The sequence below is a fragment of the Saccopteryx bilineata genome, chromosome 2, assembly GCF_036850765.1.
Source record: "Saccopteryx bilineata isolate mSacBil1 chromosome 2, mSacBil1_pri_phased_curated, whole genome shotgun sequence".
NCBI lineage: Eukaryota > Metazoa > Chordata > Mammalia > Chiroptera > Emballonuridae > Saccopteryx > Saccopteryx bilineata.
Window position 1 is genome coordinate 21,522,400 of NC_089491.1, and position 17,937 is coordinate 21,540,336.

Here is a 17,937-nt window from a genome sequence, read left to right on the forward strand (position 1 = left end):
ATTACAAAGGATATTAAAGTATACAAATCAACAGCCAGATGAAGGAAGAGATATATAGGGCGAGGTCCCAAACAAAGACGTTAAGAGATACCTTTATTGCGCTCTTCCTGTGGAAATCCCAAGGATTTTGGGAGCTCTGTGCCAAAAATGGTATGAAGACCATATATTTTTATTATAAATCACAATATCATACTTTTCCCTATTTATATTGCTATAGTCATTTCATTAGGGTTTTGCAAAGGAAAAGGGATGTGCTCAAAATGCCAGCTTGAAAAGGAACCATGTTTCATTATATTGTTTTTGCCCATCTTATATTTTCTGCATTTTAGTTTCTTAAGAGTAGCTAAGAGGTAGTAATTTTACCCCTTAATTCCAGGCCATAACCTGGCACCATGTACCTGGTGGTATTTCTGAAATCATAATAAACTCTGAAACTCTTTACATGAGTAGTTTCTAGAAAGTTTATGGGCCTTTTACAAGTTGCCTAAATAACAGGTAGAAGAAAAGCCTAGTGAAGCATCTAGTTTGAGCTACTCAGCAGTAATTTTCCCTGGGAATCTGGCATTTAAGAAAGCTTATATTTGGAAAGGAGGGGCCTACCTGGGTGAGCTGAATGTTAATTAAGCCCTATAATTGTATCATCATAGTCCACCAGTAGGCCTGGTTATCTCCTATCCCACAGTTTATCAGAGCTATCCCACAGAGAGTCTATGAGTGTTTAAAGCATGGCCCATAGACAAGTTTCTTTATTCTAAAATAAAAAAGTCAACACTAATTAAATATTCTCTTCTACATATACATTTTTAATCCAGAGTTTGGATTAATCTAATATACACTATGATCCTTATGACTTCATACACATAAAATGAGATATATGGGAACAAAAAGATACATGTTTATTTTTAGTTGCATATTCCTAGGTTATTCCTACCAAGTATGTCTAGCTCCATAACTATCACTAGTGTGGAGCTAAATAAACAAGGTTCCAAATTTGTAACTGCAGCACGAAGACTGGCAATGAGAGTCAGAAGAATAAATATGCATGCAAACATTTACTTAAACATACAGAGAGACACATACTCCTCTTCAAGATAATTTACCTGGCCCTTTTCCCCTTCCTGAATCATATTAGGTGTGCACAGGATGGGAGGGTTTGAAGGTATGCCATGCATGCTGTACAGGGAAAAGGATACATTACCTAAGTGAGTAGCAAAATAGAGGCCAGGTCACTGTGAGATCAACCCAAACTCAGTTCAACAAGTATTTATTATGTTCCCTATATATATCTCAGGGGCTACAGGGAATTTGGAGATGAAGAAGATAGAGACTTTGGATGAAACCTGCCATTTACAGAGCAAATTTCACAAATGGCTCAAGGCACACAGAGAGAAAATGATGGGGGTAAGAAAGTGGGGGAAGGAAGATTAGCAGGTATGGTCAAAAAGATATGAGGGAATAATATTAATTCTGATCTGTTTATGTTCCCTAGTTCCTCAAAAAGACAAGTGATTGTTATGGTATCACCTATTTCACAAAATTATCACACATTCCACAATCATCAAAAAAACAGGGAAGCCAGTAAGAAACACATGTAAACAGACATATTAGTTAAGCTCTCTTTGTTTATTTACCTCCCCATTTTCCTTCCCCATGTGGACTGTAATAACCCTTATCTTCCAAACCCTCTACATGGTAAGTACTGGTAAAAGTAGTTGGGAGGCAGTACTTTTTTTAACCTGAGTTAGAAATTAGCTTCAGTAATATCACACTGAACAGAATAAGAAAAATCTATAGGATCACGATGGAGGTGATTTTGTCAACTTTGCAATTCAACATCATTTTGATGAGGTTGCCAATACTTTGCCTTTATTTAAGATGTAGTCTCTGAATAATAATAAAAATGAAGATATTTTCAAGAAAATGATACCTTCTCAACTCTTTCACTGTTCATTAAAATCTCATAGACTATCTGAACTAGCATAGTCGTTAATTATCAGTCTGATGAGCATACCCTTTGAGCCAGCAATTCCAATTACCCCCATCATTTTCTCTCTGTGTGCCTTGAGCCATTTGTGAAATTTGCTCTGTAAATGGCAGGTTTCATCCAAAGTCTCTATCTTCTTCATCTCCAAATTCCCTGTAGCCCCTGAGATATATATAGGGAACATAATAAATACTTGTTGAACTGAGTTTGGGTTGATCTCACAGTGACCTAGCCTCTACTTTGCTACTCACTTAGGTAATGTATCTTTTTCCCTGTACAGCATGCATGGCATACCTTCCACTTCTAAATATCTACTTACACACATATGAAATGTTATATGAACAAAGCTATTTGTTGCAGGACTGTCTGTAAAAGCAGAAAATTGAAAATATAACCTCAATGTTTATTGATAGGACACTAACAGAATATCGTATGTCCATAAACAAGAATGACAAAGCTCTTTATATACTGATATAGAATGATCTCCAAGATGTATTCTGAGATGAATAAAGCAGGTATACTACATGCTAGCATTAGTTAAAAAAATTTAAAGGGAAAAAGTATATACATATTGTTTGTAAACACCTATACTACCTCTGGGGATGGGGCAACATTGAAGATTCCTAGGAAGGAAACTGTTCAGGTGTGAGTTATTTATTTCACTTGTGTACCTTTTGAATTCTGCACCATGTGAATATAATCCCTACTTTTAAAAATTACATTTTTAAGTCCAACTCCTTTATTTTACAGATGGAGAAACTGAGGCCTGTGCTATTGAATAATGATGTTATTATACTCTTCAGTCAACTGAGCCATAATGTTTGCTTTTCACATAAGGCATCTGTAACACTAGACTAATCACTTTCTCCAGCCCTCCCATTTCTCCAGCAGGTTTGCTGGGAAGCAGCTAAGCAGGAGGGGTTTCTGAACTTTACATATCCTGTTTTAGTGGCAAATAACACTAAAAGCTCCTGTTTCTCTTGCCCACTCTCACCTTTCTGTACAAAGAATATCAAGTGTACAAGTATATTGTCCTCAAAGGCTTTAGAAAAACTCTTATTTGCCTTGTCCGAATAGGACAACTCAAATTTGATATGTCAAACAAACAAACTGAGAAGGTCTTTTAGTTATGCAATGATAGAAGGGCCTAAGTCCAATGGGTAGTGGATCTCCCAGCTACTATACTCCATTGCTCTTTTTTTTTTTTTTTTTTACAGAGACAGAGAGAGAGTCAGAGGGATAGACAGGGACAGATAGACAGGAACGGAGAGAGATGAGAAGCATCAATCATTAGTTTTTCGTTGCGCGTTGCGACTTCTTAGTTGTTCATTGATTGTTTTCTCATATATGCCTTGACCAGCAGACTGAGTAACCCCTTGCTGGAGCCAAGGACCCTGGGTCCAAGCTGGTGAGCTTTTACTCAAGCCAGATGAGCCCGCGCTCAAGCTGGCAACCTCAGGGTCTCGAACCTGGGTCCTTCCACATCCCAGTCCAATGCTCTATCCACTGCGCCACCGCCTGGTCAGGCTATACTCCATTGCTCTTGATACCTTTGTTGTTGACTAAGCCACATATTGGAACAAAAGCAATCACGAGATGTACCCTTTCAAATTCTTCTTACTGGATCCTTTTGTAATCTTGACACATTTCCAGTGTGTTAACCATGAGTACCTTATTATGATTTAGATCAAGTTTTCTGAGAGTTTTATAGACGGTGTGTGATAAGTATGGAGAAAACACTGGATTAGGTAGGTAAAAGAGACTCTGAGCTACAGATACAAGTTTACCCTTATTAGCCATGTGACATTAAACCAATTACCTAAACCCAACAAGTACTAGTTCCTTTATTGCAAAGTGGATATAAAAGTACCTACCCTGCCAATCTGCAGGTTTGTGAGGATCAAATAAAATGTCACAATATTAAGATATAGTAAGTATGAAATAGTATCAATAATAGCTTACTTACTCATTAGATGACAAAATTAATCTCTGAAAGGAGATGTCCAAGTCACACATAGGGATCACTTTTAGGTCACATGTAAAGTGTACAGCCTCTTATAGTTTGACTTAAAGAATACTAGCTAATCAGATACATATATACAGTTGACTCTTGAACAATGCAGGGGTTACAGGCACCAACCCCTGCACAGTCAAAAATCCGTGTATAACTTCTGATATCCCAAAAACTTTACAGTCGTTCCTCGGTATCTGCAGGGGATTGACTCCAGAAACCCTTGAGGATAGCAAAATCCATGGACGCTAATGTGACTTATATAAAATGGTGTAGACCAATGTATACAGTCAGCCCTCCTCATCTGGGAAAAGACTGTTTTCCATCAGTGGTTGGTTGAATCCATGGATGCAAAGCTTGAGGATACAGAGGAATGACTATATTTATTGAAAATATCCACATATAAGTGGACTCATGCAGTTCAAACCCAAACCTATGTTATTCAAGGGTCAACCATATTGTCAAAGCACTGCTTTAACTGCTTTCTTGTTATGATCAAAGGCAGGCAAAGGTACCTCTTGATTAAACTTTTCTTAAGTAATATCGGATTTAAATCAACTATTGTTGGTTTGCCTGTAAAGAATACTGGGAATTAACTTGGTGTGAGGCAGATACTAGAAAACATTTTAACTGTCCCCCGTCCTTTTTTTTTTGACAGAGACAGAGAGAGAGAGAGAGAGAGACAGAGAGAGGAACAGACAGACTGGAAGGGAGAGAGATGAGAAGTATCAATTCTTTGTTGCAGCACCTTAGTTTCTCAGTGATTGCTTTCTCATATGTGCCTTGATCGGGGGGCAACAGCAGACCGAGTGACCCCTTGCTCAAGCCAGCGACCTTAGGTTTAAGCTGGTGAGCCTTGCTCAAACCAGATGAGCCCGCGCTCAAACTGGCTACCTCAGGGTCTCGAACCTGGGTCCTCCGTGTCCCAGTCCGATGTTCTACCTATTGCGCCACCGCCTGGTCAGTCTTAACTGTTCCTTTCTTAATTCTCCCTCCCTTTATTTAATAAAGGATGATTTAATGAAAATGACAAAAGTTGTTCAATACCTCAGATAGAAGCTGCATGGTGTGGTAGAAAAATACTGGGCTAGGAATCAGAAGACCTGGGCTTGGATCTGGCTCTTGGGGCTTATTATTTATGTGAGCCTGAGGAATTCAATCTCCTCATTCATTCATTCAAATTTATAGTATACATATTGAGTAAAAGTACTGTGATTAACTCAATCCTCAAGAAGCTCAGTCTGATGGAGGGATACATACAAATAATTAAAATACAATAGAAGATGTACTAAGGTATAGATTATGCACAGGTTGTCTGGGAGTTGATAAAAAGCCATCAGGAAAGGTAGGAAATAGGAACAGGGGTCTGAGGGTATATAGTTAGCAGCATTCTTTTGCCTTTCATTTCCTAAGTTGAACGACTATGTTCTAGGTGCTCTAAATTGCTTCAAAATTATTAAAACACTCAGCACGGTTAAATAATAATTCTATTATTTATTTAGGGAAAGACAGCCTGGCTAAAAAAGGTCCGCTAGTATTTCACTGGTTGCTAGAGTTTTGCTCTCTGAGTTCCCTCCAAATCATTCATGTTTACTTTTGCAATGCAGGTTTCCATCTCATTATGCTGTATTGCACAATGTCCTCAGCCTACAAAAGCAGGTTGTATACAAAAGCCTAGGGCCTTTGTGTAAAGGAAAAGAGGTAGGGTGGACCCTTCTCAACCCTTTCCTTCTCTGCAGGGCTTTGCATTCCTAAGGATGGGCCCCTCCTCTGCTTGGGGATGTTACCTAAATTATGAAATATTACTCAAAGCAATGGAACTTCAAAAGCATTTCCTTCCCAGTCCCTTCTATAACATTTCTTTTGGCATAAACTGCTCATTTTAATGTATTAAGTATCAGATTCTTGATGACTTCTCATACTTAAGTCATAAAATACAGAAAACTTTTGATTTTTAGAATGAGTTTATTATGCTAAGAGCTTCATGTGTAAATGGAGGCATCAGCAACTGGCCCTCTTGCTTCCCTTCCTTTTCCCCAATCATGCCTGGCTTGCCAATTTAAATGGCAGAGTTATCTTGGTGCCACCTGGTCACTGACTTATCTGACATCTTCCACTAGTTGAAGTCATCTTGCCACTGTAAACACTTGCTTCTCCAGTGATAATTATATCATATTTTTCTCTTTTGTAGCCGTTCTGGTGAGGAAGGTACAAAGAAGAATCAACAGCAGTCAAATTGGAACAAAAACGAGGAATAGACTTAAGGATCAGAGAGTCTTAAGAATATGGTATAAATTGTTACCTTGAGAGCAGTCATTTAATTTTATTCACATTCAGTCAAGAACCTTTAATTTTCTCAATTCAAAATTGATCCCAACAAAAAACTGGATTGAGGTTTTTAACAGATGAATACCAGGGTCCCAAGTAGTGTTTACCATGCCAGATCTCCTTCCATCTTTACAACTCCACATTCTAAGGACTATTAGAAAAATGAAGTAGCTACTCACATGAGTGGGGAAACTTTTACTTTCACTTCATACACTCCTAAACTACTTGAAATTTTTTTTTTTTACATTACTGTGCCATTTAGATTTTTAAAAATCCATTTCCTATGCAGGTAAGTGCAAACTTGTCACCTTGGCCTTCAAGGTATTGATAAATATGGCCCTGATCTCCATTTCAATTTTAATTTACTACTTCCCTATGCCTACTGTTGTCTTGTGCTCTTAGCATACTATCCCACAGAACCCTTTTAACAAACTTTACTGATAACACACCAGCAAGACTATTTTCCAATTCACAGGAGCAACACTTTTCTGGTCTCCCTCTCAGTGAAGTTGTGTGCCAATAAAGGCTATCAGTTGTATTCGTTCACAAACCAATGTATGCCAGCATGCTATTATAAATATATAATTTAGTAAAGTATTGTGTAAAAACAACGAACTATAAATGAGAAGAGAAAAATAACAGCAGCCGCTAAAATTAACTGGGTACTTATGATCTGCTGGTACTATTCTAAGTGCTTTACATGAATTAACTCAGATAATCTTTGCAGGTACCCCAGGAACTAGACTATTATTGTCTCTATTTTAAAAGGAGGAAACAGAGAAACTGGCCTAAGGCCTACACAACTAATAAATGGCGAAATGATTTGGCTCCAGTGCTTACGAATGTAGTAGTTGTTTCTATGAAAACCAAGATGGCATGACTAGGCGGTGGCGCAGTGGATAGGGCATCAGACTGGGATGCCGAGGACCCAGGTTCGAGACCCCAAGGTCGCCAGCTTGAGCGCGGGCTCATCTGGTTTGAGCAAAAGCTCACCAGCTTGGACCCAAGGTCGCTGGCTTGAACAAGGGGTTACTCGGTCTGCTGAAGGCTTGCAGTCAAGGCACATATGAGAAAGCAATCAATGAACAACTAAGATGTCACAATGCGCAGCAAAAAACTAATGATTGATGCTTCTTATCTCTCAGTTCCTGTCTGTCTGTCCCTGTCTATCCCTCTCTCTGACTCTCTCTGTCTCTGTTAAAAAAAAAAAAAAAAGCCAAGTTGAAAGCTTTGGAAGACTAGATAAAGATGATACAACCATTCAACGCTACCTTGCAGTGAAAGTAACCCTAGATAATATGTAAAGAAATTATGCAAAGGGTCCTGGGTTCGATTCCCGGCCAGGGCACACAGGAGAAGCGCCCATCTGCTTCTCCACCCCTCCCCCTCTCCTTCCTCTCTGTCTCTCTCTTCCCCTCCCGCAGCCAAGGCTCCATTGGAGCAAAGATGGCCCGGGCGCTGTGGATGGCTCCTTGGCCTCTGCCCCAGGCGCTAGAGTGGCTCTGGTCGCGGCAGAGCCACGCCCCGGAGGGGCAGATCATCGCCCCCTGGTGGGCAGAGCGTCGCCCCCTGGTGGGCGTGCCGGGTGGATCCCGGTCGGGCGCATGCGGGAGTCTGTCTGACCGTCTCTCCCCGTTTCCAGCTTCAGAAAAATACAAAAAAAAAAAAAAAAAAAAAAAAAAGAAATTAGCCCCACTGTGTTCCAATAAAACTTTATTTATAGAAACAGGCAGCGGCTAATCTAAGATTTGGCCCTCATGCTGCAGTCTGCAGATCCCTGAAACTTACTCCCCAAGAAAAGACTTATGTTAAAAGAATGGCAAAAATGTGTTGATGTTTTAAGTTAAGAAGAATGTTTAAGGTCTGTGTGTAAATAGCATCTGTATGATTCCCTGTTTTAACTTACTTTTTCAGTTACCTAACTATTCACCCCAACTGTATCACATAAGAGGGCAATTCTTATCTTGTAAGAATTTTCAGCCTTCTTTTATGCATTTTTCCTTTTGCTAAAGACCCCTCAATCTGGGAAGCCTTACTTTCTCAGTTCCACTTGTTATCCCATTCACCTCAAAGCCTATTATCTAACTCCACAACCTCTTCCAAACTAGATATGATCATTTCTACCTTTGAAATTCTGCAATAATTAATTTCTACTTATGGGACTTACTTTGCTATTTCGTCTATTATGGTTAATTGTATACTTCAATCATCCCCACTACTCAACTATTAATGACTAACTCACTTTTCCATCTTTGGTAACACCCAGCACAGTGCCTTACACATAGCAGGTTTTCAGATATTTCCTGAATTGTGTTCTACCATTCTCTGTTTTCACTGACTGACCACAAAGAACTTGATACGATCCCCCCAAATCTGTATTCAATTGATGTCTCTATCACCACACTTATGATCTAACTTTGTAAATTATTAATTTTAAAATGCAATCACCAGCACGGATTAGTATGGGTATACCTATATATAAAAATTGTCATCTCATTAGCAAAATTACTGATTTTGAAAGGAACTGTTAAAACTTCTGCTTCCTGGTTAATATTCGGGGGGGGGGTGTCAATACATTTCCTAAGTACATCTAAAAGCTGTGTGTAAACAAATATGCTTAATTCAAACTTGAGATCAGGGTTGAGCCTTACTTACTTTCTGCATCCTCAGCAATACTTAATAGATGTCTGGATCTAATCCACTCCTTCTACAAAGTGTTTAGGGAGCCTGGTCCACACTCAGAGTGAGTTAGAAAGGCTTGGGATGGAAATTCAGGTTTTCTGGTTCCTAGTCCAATATTCTAATTCAGAATGGCAGTGGCTTTGTAGATGTAGCAATTCTGCAGTTCAAAGACTAAGGAAGCCTCACTACTATCTTCCACTTCCTTGTACCACCGATCAGACCAGCAACTGTGTTCCCACCATAGTGATCTGGGTAGGCATATTTGTGGTGCTCCAATCACCAGAAAGATTGATCCAGATTTTAGGATTCCTGCCTGTCTAAAAAAAAGGTTACTTAAACATTCTAGATAAAAACAGCTCCACTCAAGAATGCAAGATAAATGCTCATATGATTGTTTAGTGTTTTTTAAAAGCACTACTCCTATGTTTGGTACCAAAATGCCAATGACCAGTAAATACTGGGAGAGGGGTTAATTCTTTTTATTTCCTGAGAAGTAACAAGGTTCACATTCTAAATAGAGCTACTATAAAGGGCTCCTGTTCTAGTACTCAGATTCCAGTTGCATCATTGCTTTAACACAATCAACCTTCACTGCTCTAAACATCTTAATCTGTAAAATAAACACAGGAAGCAGACAACAGCCCTACACAGCAGTCCAAGAAAGAAATATGTTACTAACAAAAATCAGAGTGACATATCATATTTCTAGTTACCTTCTTTCCCTCTTTCTCTTCCTTGAGAGCTTTAAACAGCAGTCAAATCAACTTCAATTAACAAAAGAGACTAAGGGATCCAGACAGTTCACAGCTAGTACAGCATTTTTATCTTTCTGGAAGCTACCTATAGCAAAGGCAAGAGCCACTGCTGGCCTCTTTGGGTCAAATGGAAAAGAAAATCCTAAGAGAAATAAAGGAACAAAAGTGTATACCATCACTTAACCTAATAAAGAATTAATAAGAACCTACAGGGACAAGAAGGCATAGTGTTCATGGCACAGGAGACACCAAGATGAATAAAACAATCCCGGTCCTTGAGGAGCTTCCGATTCAGAAGTACACAAATTATAATAAAAAGCTTAAGAAGGGAAGTGTCAACAGGTCCGAAGTTCTCTGGGAAGATCCCGATCACGTCACATCAATTCTGTGCTGACATATGAAAACATTCAGGTAAAGCAGCGGTTCTCAACCTGTGGGTCGCGACCCCGGCGGGGGTCGAATGGCTTTAGGCGACCCCTGTGTTTTGGTCGGTCGACCCCCGCCGGGGTTGCGACTCACAGGTTGAGAACCGCTGAGGTAAAGGAACACCTGTCGTACTGACTTGATTGAGAGAAGCCTGGTGTGAAAGAATCCCGGTGAGATCTGTGGAAATGGACGTTATAGGGGGACATGATCTCCTTATCCCCGCCTCAGCCAAGCCAGGCCTCTCTGGAAATGGGAACTGGAGACAAAGTCGGCAACAACTGATGTAGAACTAGATCTGAGGCGGGAAGACTTAGCAAAACCCAGGCCAAGGTTGGGGCTGGGGATAGGCAGTTCCTCAAGTCTCCTCCTTTCCACCACCCAGCCCCCGTATATCCCAGCTCTCCTGCACGTCACCTGCGTAAGCGGACTCTAGAGAGGGGACTTTCTTCATATGCAGCCAGAGTCTGGCACCAACCACTCAGGGAGGGCACGTCGTGCTGCAGGTCTGATGAGGTCCTTGCATCAGCTCACTACGTCCTGAATCGGAAGACCAGGGATCCAACCCTGGTAACGTCTGCCCTTTACGCCGCGTGACCTGACACTAGTCATTCAAATGCTTAGTTCCTTCTTTCTCACCTGTAAATTCTGGGGTTATGAGGAGAATGGGATTACATTCGATGGCCTCTGAGGTCTAGAAGCTTCTGGACCGGCCGGCACACAAAAGCAGTGGACAAATAGCGCGTTGAGTAGTGAGGTCGGTCACAGGGGACAAGCGGTAGGGGCATCAGACACGTTTCAGAGATGGGGATACTGAGGCACCGAACATCTTGCCTCAAGGTCACTCCATTTCCGTCACTGTCGGGACCGGGCCGAAAGCTCAGATGTCCAGACTGCCAATCCCGGGCCCTTTCTCCTTTCGCCGAGTTCAGAAGAGTGGCATGCAGAGTCCTTGTCCCGGAGGGGAAAGGACTGTGCTCGTGCCAGGGCTGAGAGAGAGGCGAAGGAGGTCTTACCTTCCCAGATCGAGTCCCGCCACCGGCGCCTCCCTTTCAGAACCTTAACCCGTCACACCCTCACGACTCTTCAGAAGCCCCCTCCACTTCTGACCGGCTCGACGTGTACACGACCGCCGCAGAGACCGCCGATTCCCGCCCCTGCCCCGCCCCCTGACTCATTGGCCAATCCCTGCGCAGGACTTTCGAGCTCCGGCGGATTTCACCGCCTCTGAGGGCTGAAGGAGCCTTACGTCACGCGGCGCGCGTGCCCCCGAGGTCCTCCCATTTGCTTTGCCCCGCCTCCTCAGAGCCTAGTGTCCCCTCTCCTCAGAGTAACCGTGCGAGAGTTCGTCCTGCCGGAAAGTAGCACCACTCTGCGGCATTTCACGACGTGGGCGATATAGGCCTTGGAAACGCTCCGACTTCCCGGCGGCTGCCTTGGCGAGAGACAGCACAATGTTCGGTGCCGGCGACGAAGACGACATCGACTTCCTCTTACCTGTCGGCGGGTGAGTGACTGTGAAGCGTGGTACAGAGGGCGTGGCTGAGGGAGCCGGGCAAATGGAGGGGTTGCTTTTTTTTTATCAGAACTCTACCGAACTTCCGGGTCCAGACATTCCCATGCTTTACAGACAGGTCTTAGAATCCTGGCAGGGCTCGAAACTGCTGAGTCTGTCCACCTGCATTCTGGACCTGGCATCTCCCCTGGCACGCAGTATGACCCTGGGGTTCGCCTTTTGCTTTCTGGGTCACAGTTTCTTCTGTGAAATGGGAGTGATTGCTAATGAGAATACAGGCTTCAGAGTTTTTATAGGAGCCGCCTGGGGCCAATATAAGACTTCTGCTCTCGGTGGACAAAGCTGTGACACTTAAGAATGAGCATTGGTGAGTCAGCTCTGGCATCCTTCAAGCACCACCTTTTTGGTGCTTTGTTTTCTTCCACAGCCCCACAGAAAAAAATGCTTTCTCTTCCTTATTCCCACAGCGAGGTGTGATTTCTTCTCTCCTTGTACACCAAACCTATTACATTAGGAGTTCTGACAGAACAGGGACCTCTTCTGTTATCTCTGCCTAGTGCTTAGCACAGTACCCGGCATATAGTTGAGTGCCCAGGAGGTGCCAGTTGAATGAATAATAGTTGTGAAATTGCACTCGAAAGCTTAAAATCAATCCAAGACACTGGTGGCTATCCCCGCCCCTAGTCAGTATATGGACTAACTAGCCTGGAGAACCGTTCTACCAGCTGCAGCTCTTTGTCTCTTCTAGTAATTAGTTTAGCCATTTTCCCTGTGTTTTGTCTGTGGATAGCATGACCCCCTTCAGACTTGTGAGCTGCCAAGTTCTGATCCTTGCAGAGCTTTTCTCTGAACATCTGTTTAACAAATTTAAGAATGTATTGAATGATGCTGAGTACACGAGCATATACCATACCCTTCATTCTACTAAATGCTAAGAGGTTGCATTGATGATTAAGCTGCTATGCCTGCACTCAGATTGCTTCCAGTCCTGGTGGAGATTCAATACATAAAATGACACTGGCTTTCTTTTGACTTACACTGTGACTAGGTCTATATTACCTATCCTTAAGTCCTCTTTTCAGTCTCACCCACTCCCACTTTAGGTGGCCTTTGTCCACTTAGTTCCACTTTGGTTTTTTTCAGTTGCTCAGTTATTTTAGAGTTAAGCTGTGCTTTGGTTCATTTTTTTCCCTGTTCCACCCAAAACATTCACTGAAATGTCCACACAATCCAACTTGCTGCTGTTGACTATGTATTAAGCCTTTTGAATTAATGGTTTTTTTGTTTTTTGTGTTTTTTTTTACAGAGCCAGAGAGAGAGTCAGAAAGAGGGATAGATAGGGACAGACAGGAATGGAGAGAGATGAGAAGCATCAATCATCAGTTTTTCATTGCGACACCTTAGTTCATTGATTGCTTTCTCATATGTGCCTTGACCGTGGGCCTTCAGTAGACCGAGTAACCCCTTGCTCAAGCCAGCGACCTTGGGTCCAAGCTGGCAAGCTTTGCTCAAACCAGATGAGCCCGTGCTCAAGCTGGTGACCTTGGGGTCTTGAACCTGGGTCCTCCGCATCCCATTCCGACGCTCTATCCACTGCGCCACTGCCTGTTCAGGCAGGGCTTTTTTTTTTTTAGAGATTTTATTTATTCATTTTTGAGAGTAGGGAGAGAGAGAGAAAAAGAGAGAGAAGGAGGGAGGAGCAGGAAGCATCAACTCCCATATGTGCCTTGTCTAGGCCGGCCAGGGGTTTCCAACTGGTGACCTCAGCGTTTCAGGTCAATGCTTTATCCGCTGCACCACCACAGGTCAGTCTGGGGCATTACATTTTCATGCAACAAGCAGTCCACTGCTGACTGAAAATTACAGCATAAGAAATGGCAGTCATGTGCTCTTTTCCAGATTCCTGGCTTGAAATAAGTTGCTGGTGGCTCAGCTATGCTGCTTTCCTGAATAGGCTCATAGGAGCCGAAACGCTTTCGTTCCAGGCATGTGACTGTGCTTTTAAACAAAGATAACAGCTAAGTGAATGATAAAAGTAGATACTGTCTTTTTTTCTTATTTTTTATTTTTTTTATTCAGTGAGAGGAGGGGAGGTAGAGAGACAGACTCCCACATTTGCCCCAACTGGGTTCCACCTGGCAAGCCCACTAGGGGGCAATGCTTGCAACCGAGCTATTTTTAGCACCTGACGTGGAGGCCTTGAAGCCATCCTCAGTGCCTAGGGCCAGCTTGCTCCAGTTGAGCCATGGCTGCAGGAGGAAAAGAGAGAGAGAGAGAGAGAAAGAAGTGAGAACAGAAGGAGTAGAGAAGCAGATGGGCGCTTTTCCTGTGTGCCCTGACTGGGAATTGAACCCAGGATATCCACACACCAGGCTGACGCTCTACCACTGAGCCAACTGGCCAGGGCCGATACGTTATTTTTGATTCTAGTAATAACCAGAAAAACCAAATCAGACTTAAGATTGAGGATATAGAAAGTTTCACCAACATTCTCTGATTCAGCTATTCCTTCTTTGATTTCCCTGAGGAAGTAGACTGTATGACAGTAAGCACTTCATCTGCTTTTTACTTCTTTTTTTTTTATTTTTTTATTTATTCATTTTAGAGAGGAGAGGGAGAGACAGAGAGAGAAGGGAGGGAGGAGCTGGAAGCATCAACTCCCATATGTGCCTTGACCAGGCAAGCTCAGGGTTTTGAACCGGCGACCTCAGCACTTCCAGGTCAATGCTTTATCCCACTGCGCCACCACAGGTCAGGCTACTTCTTCTTTTATGAGTGTAATTTACTGTAAGCATATGTGCTTATTAATCTTAAGTATCTTGACTTAAGAAGTGTATGACTTACTTGATTCCATTTAGGATATTCAAGCCTAACAAAAAAAGGAATATTAGTGCCTAAGATGGCTATCTAAATGATTCATAATCTGTGTTCCACGTTTCCAGGCCTCTGGTAGTCCATGGTTAACCTAGAAGTAGTAATCAGGAAGTTTGCTTTTTTTTTGGTCATTGCCCTTTTTCCATGATTGTGACTTTGAAATGAAGAAATATGTAAATGCCTGCTAAGGGTATGGTACTTGGCTTCAGCTTCTCAGAAACTTCCAGTTTAGTAGTAGAGTAAAATCCATCCAGTATTAATAATCACAAAGCATTTTTAAGGGGTCAGTTATGTATATAGTTGTGTTTAGATCATATAAAAAGTATATGAAGACAAATCTGATTAGTGTGGTATTGATAAATCACCAGTATAAGGTAGAAAAATAAAAATCTGGAACTGATGATCAAAAAGTATTTTTAGCCCTGGCCAGATACCTCAGTTGGTTCGCATCAACTGAAGCACAGAGGTTGCTGGTTTGATCCCTGGTCAGGGCTCATACAGGGATAGATTGGTGTTCCTTTCTCTCTCTCCCTCTTCCTCTCTGGCTAAAATCAATCAATAAATTAAAAAATATATATATTAAAAAAAATATATATATATATATATTTTTTTGTATTTTTCTGAAGCTGGAAACGGGGAGAGACAGTCAGACTCCTGCATGCGCCCGACCGGGATCCACCCTGCATGCCCACCAGGGGACGATGCTCTGCCCCTCCGGGGCGTCGCTCTGCCGCGACCAGAGCCACTCTAGCGCCTGGGGCAGAGGCCAAGGAGCCATCCCCAGCGCCCGGGCCATCTTTGCTCCAATGGAGCCTTGGCTGCGGGAGGGGAAGAGAGAGACAGAGAGGAAGGAGGGGGGGAGGTGGAGAAGCAAATGGGCGCTTCTCCTATGTGCCCTGGCCAGGAATCGAACCCGGTCCCCCGCACACCAGGCTGACGCTCTACCGCTGAGCCAACCTGCCAGGGCCCAAATGTGTCTTTTTTTTTTTTAAGATTTTTTTATTTATTGTTTTTACTGGGGGATGGGGAAGTGAGAAGCATCAACTCATAGTTGATTCACTTTAGTGTTCCACTGATTGCTTGTCACATGTGCCTTGACTGGGCAAGCCCAGGGTTTCAAGCCAGTGACCTCAGCATTCCAGGTTGATGCTCTTATCCACTGCGCCACCACAGGCCAGGCCATGTGTTTCTGTTTTTGATGAGAAAGAAAAGGAGTATAAAACTAAGGTGAGTTAAAGACTTTGGCAACTAAGTGCTTTAGCTAATGTTTATATATATATTTTTTATTTTTTTATTTTTTACAGAGGCAGAGATAGACAGGGACAGACAGACAGGAACGGAGAGAGATGAGAAACATCAATCATCAGTTTCTCGTTGTGCGCGTTGCGACTTCTTAGTTGTTCTTTGATTGCTTTCTCACATGTGCCTTGACTGTGGGCCTTCAGCAGACCGAGTAACCCCCTTCTGGAGCCAGCGACCTTGGGTCCAAGCTGGTGAGCTCTTTGCTCAAGCCAGATGAGCCCGCGCTCAAGCTGGCGACCTCGGGGTCTCGAACCTGGGTCCTTCCGCATCCCAGTCCGACGCTCTATCCACTGCGCCACCACCTGGTCAGGCTAATGTTTATTTTTTTTGAAAATGGAATTAATTGCCCTGGCTGGATAGCTTGATTGGTTAGAACGCCAGAAGCGCCAAGGTTGCCGGTCCAATTCCTGGTCAGGGCATATACAGGAACAGATTGATGATGTTGCTGACTCTCTATCCCTCTCTACCTCCCTCTCTCTCTAAAATCAAGGAAATATGTGTAATTAATACTATAATGACTTTTCCTGTGAATTATAAACATAGAGATTCAAGTCCAAAATTATCAAGCCTATTCTTGCTAATGTGTACATTTAAGAACACTTTAGAAATAGAAAAATGTGGCCCTGGCCATTTGACTCAGTGGTAGATTGTGGGCCTGGAAGTCCTCGGTTCGATTCCGAATCAGGGCACACAGGAGAATTGACCATCTGCTTCTTCACCCTTTCCCCTTCTCTCTCTCTTCCTCTTTCTCTCTCTCCCTCTCCCGCAGCCATGGTTTATTTGAGCAAGTTGGCCCTGGGTGTTGGGGATGATACCATGGCCTCGTCTCAGGAGCTAGAATAGCTTGGTTGCTGAGTAACAGAGCAGTGGCCCCAGATGGGCAGAGCACTGCCCTCTAGTGAGCTTGCTGGGTGGATTCCGGTTTGGGCACATGCAGGAGTCTTGTCTCTCTGCCTCCTCTCCTCTCAAAAAAAAAAAAAAAAAAAAAAAAGGAGTAAAAAAATATAATCATTTATAAAATGCTTATGTGTAGAATTTATTTTAAAATATTAGTAGGAAATAGAATTAATCTGAAAGATAGTTGGGTTGATGCGGCTTTTGGATTGATTTTGCAGTCAGTCATTAACTGGCTGGCCTTTTGAGCCTCTGGAAATATTGTTTATCTATGACACTTGTTTTTTTCCCATGAAAAAACCCGTACCTGCAGAATTAAAACAGCCAATCCTAGTAGTTTACTGAAGCTAACAAGAACTTTACTTTCTTATCAACTATCTGTATACTTACTATTATATTGTAAGTAGGATCTGAACTTTGAAATTTTTTTACTATGTTAAAGGCATTGCCCAGCTCTCTCAGAATCTTATTCTTTCAGGGAATCTGCCCATATTGCCCTGGCTAAAAGGAGAAATCTTGGTCTCTTCTAAATTTTATTAGCATTTGTTAATGTCTTATTTAGGCTAGCACTGCCCTCTCATTTAGTTTTTAGTCCTTTTAAGTAGGCATTGTTGGCCCCATTTATAGGAAACTGAAAGAAAGCTAATAGTATACTACCTTGAGACTACAAGGTAGTAGTTTCAAATCATATTACATTTATTTTGCCAGTCGCTGTTACATATTATTCATTAAATTATTGGGGGAAAAGGCCAAAAAAGTTGTGGGAAGTTTTAATATTTACTTCACCTAAACTACGGACGCCTTTGGAGAAGAGGAGCTCAGAGCTAGACTAGACTTTTTTTGTTATTGAGCCTATTACATACCATAAGCAAAATATACAGTCAAGTGGTGATTAAAATAAATAATCAGTTACCATGTTATATGATAAATGATTGAATAACTTTTATTAATCATTGTGGAGTATAACTCCATACAATAACTACCTGTTAAATGTCTTATAGTTTGTAATTATTTATTATATAATATCTATTTTTCCTGTTAAGAGTGTATAAGCTCCTTGAAAATAGAACGCGGTTTTGCTCACCAGTGTATACCCAGCACTCAACACAGTGTCTGACACATATTGTGTGAATGAAGTATAGAGTTCTGTAAGAGCTCCTAGGAAGAT

At 42.1% G+C, this 17,937-nt stretch overlaps 2 protein-coding genes across 7 annotated transcripts in view; one reads left to right on the forward strand and one right to left on the reverse strand.

Moving 5' to 3' along the window:
* SLC31A1 (solute carrier family 31 member 1) overlaps positions 1 to 11,358 on the reverse strand; it is a 37,688-nt gene extending 26,330 nt beyond the window's left edge. Inside the window, exon 1 of one of the 2 annotated variants that reach the window (XM_066256485.1) lies at positions 11,200 to 11,358. The gene's annotated coding sequence lies outside the window, so the exon portion shown is untranslated. Of the gene's footprint in view, positions 1 to 10,822; positions 11,122 to 11,199 lie in introns of those variants that run through there. The other variant, XM_066256486.1, reaches the window with a different exon arrangement.
* A 127-nt stretch (positions 11,359 to 11,485) lies between these two features.
* FKBP15 (FKBP prolyl isomerase family member 15) overlaps positions 11,486 to 17,937 on the forward strand; it is a 66,457-nt gene continuing 60,005 nt past the window's right edge. For 2 of the 5 annotated variants that reach the window (XM_066256481.1, XM_066256482.1), the window contains exon 1: positions 11,489 to 11,690. In XM_066256481.1, the coding sequence (XP_066112578.1) occupies positions 11,638 to 11,690 (53 nt within the window). In that variant the 5' untranslated portion in view covers positions 11,489 to 11,637. Of the gene's footprint in view, positions 11,691 to 13,598; positions 13,685 to 17,937 lie in introns of all 5 variants that reach the window. The other 3 variants (XM_066256484.1, XM_066256483.1, XM_066256480.1) reach the window with 3 other exon arrangements.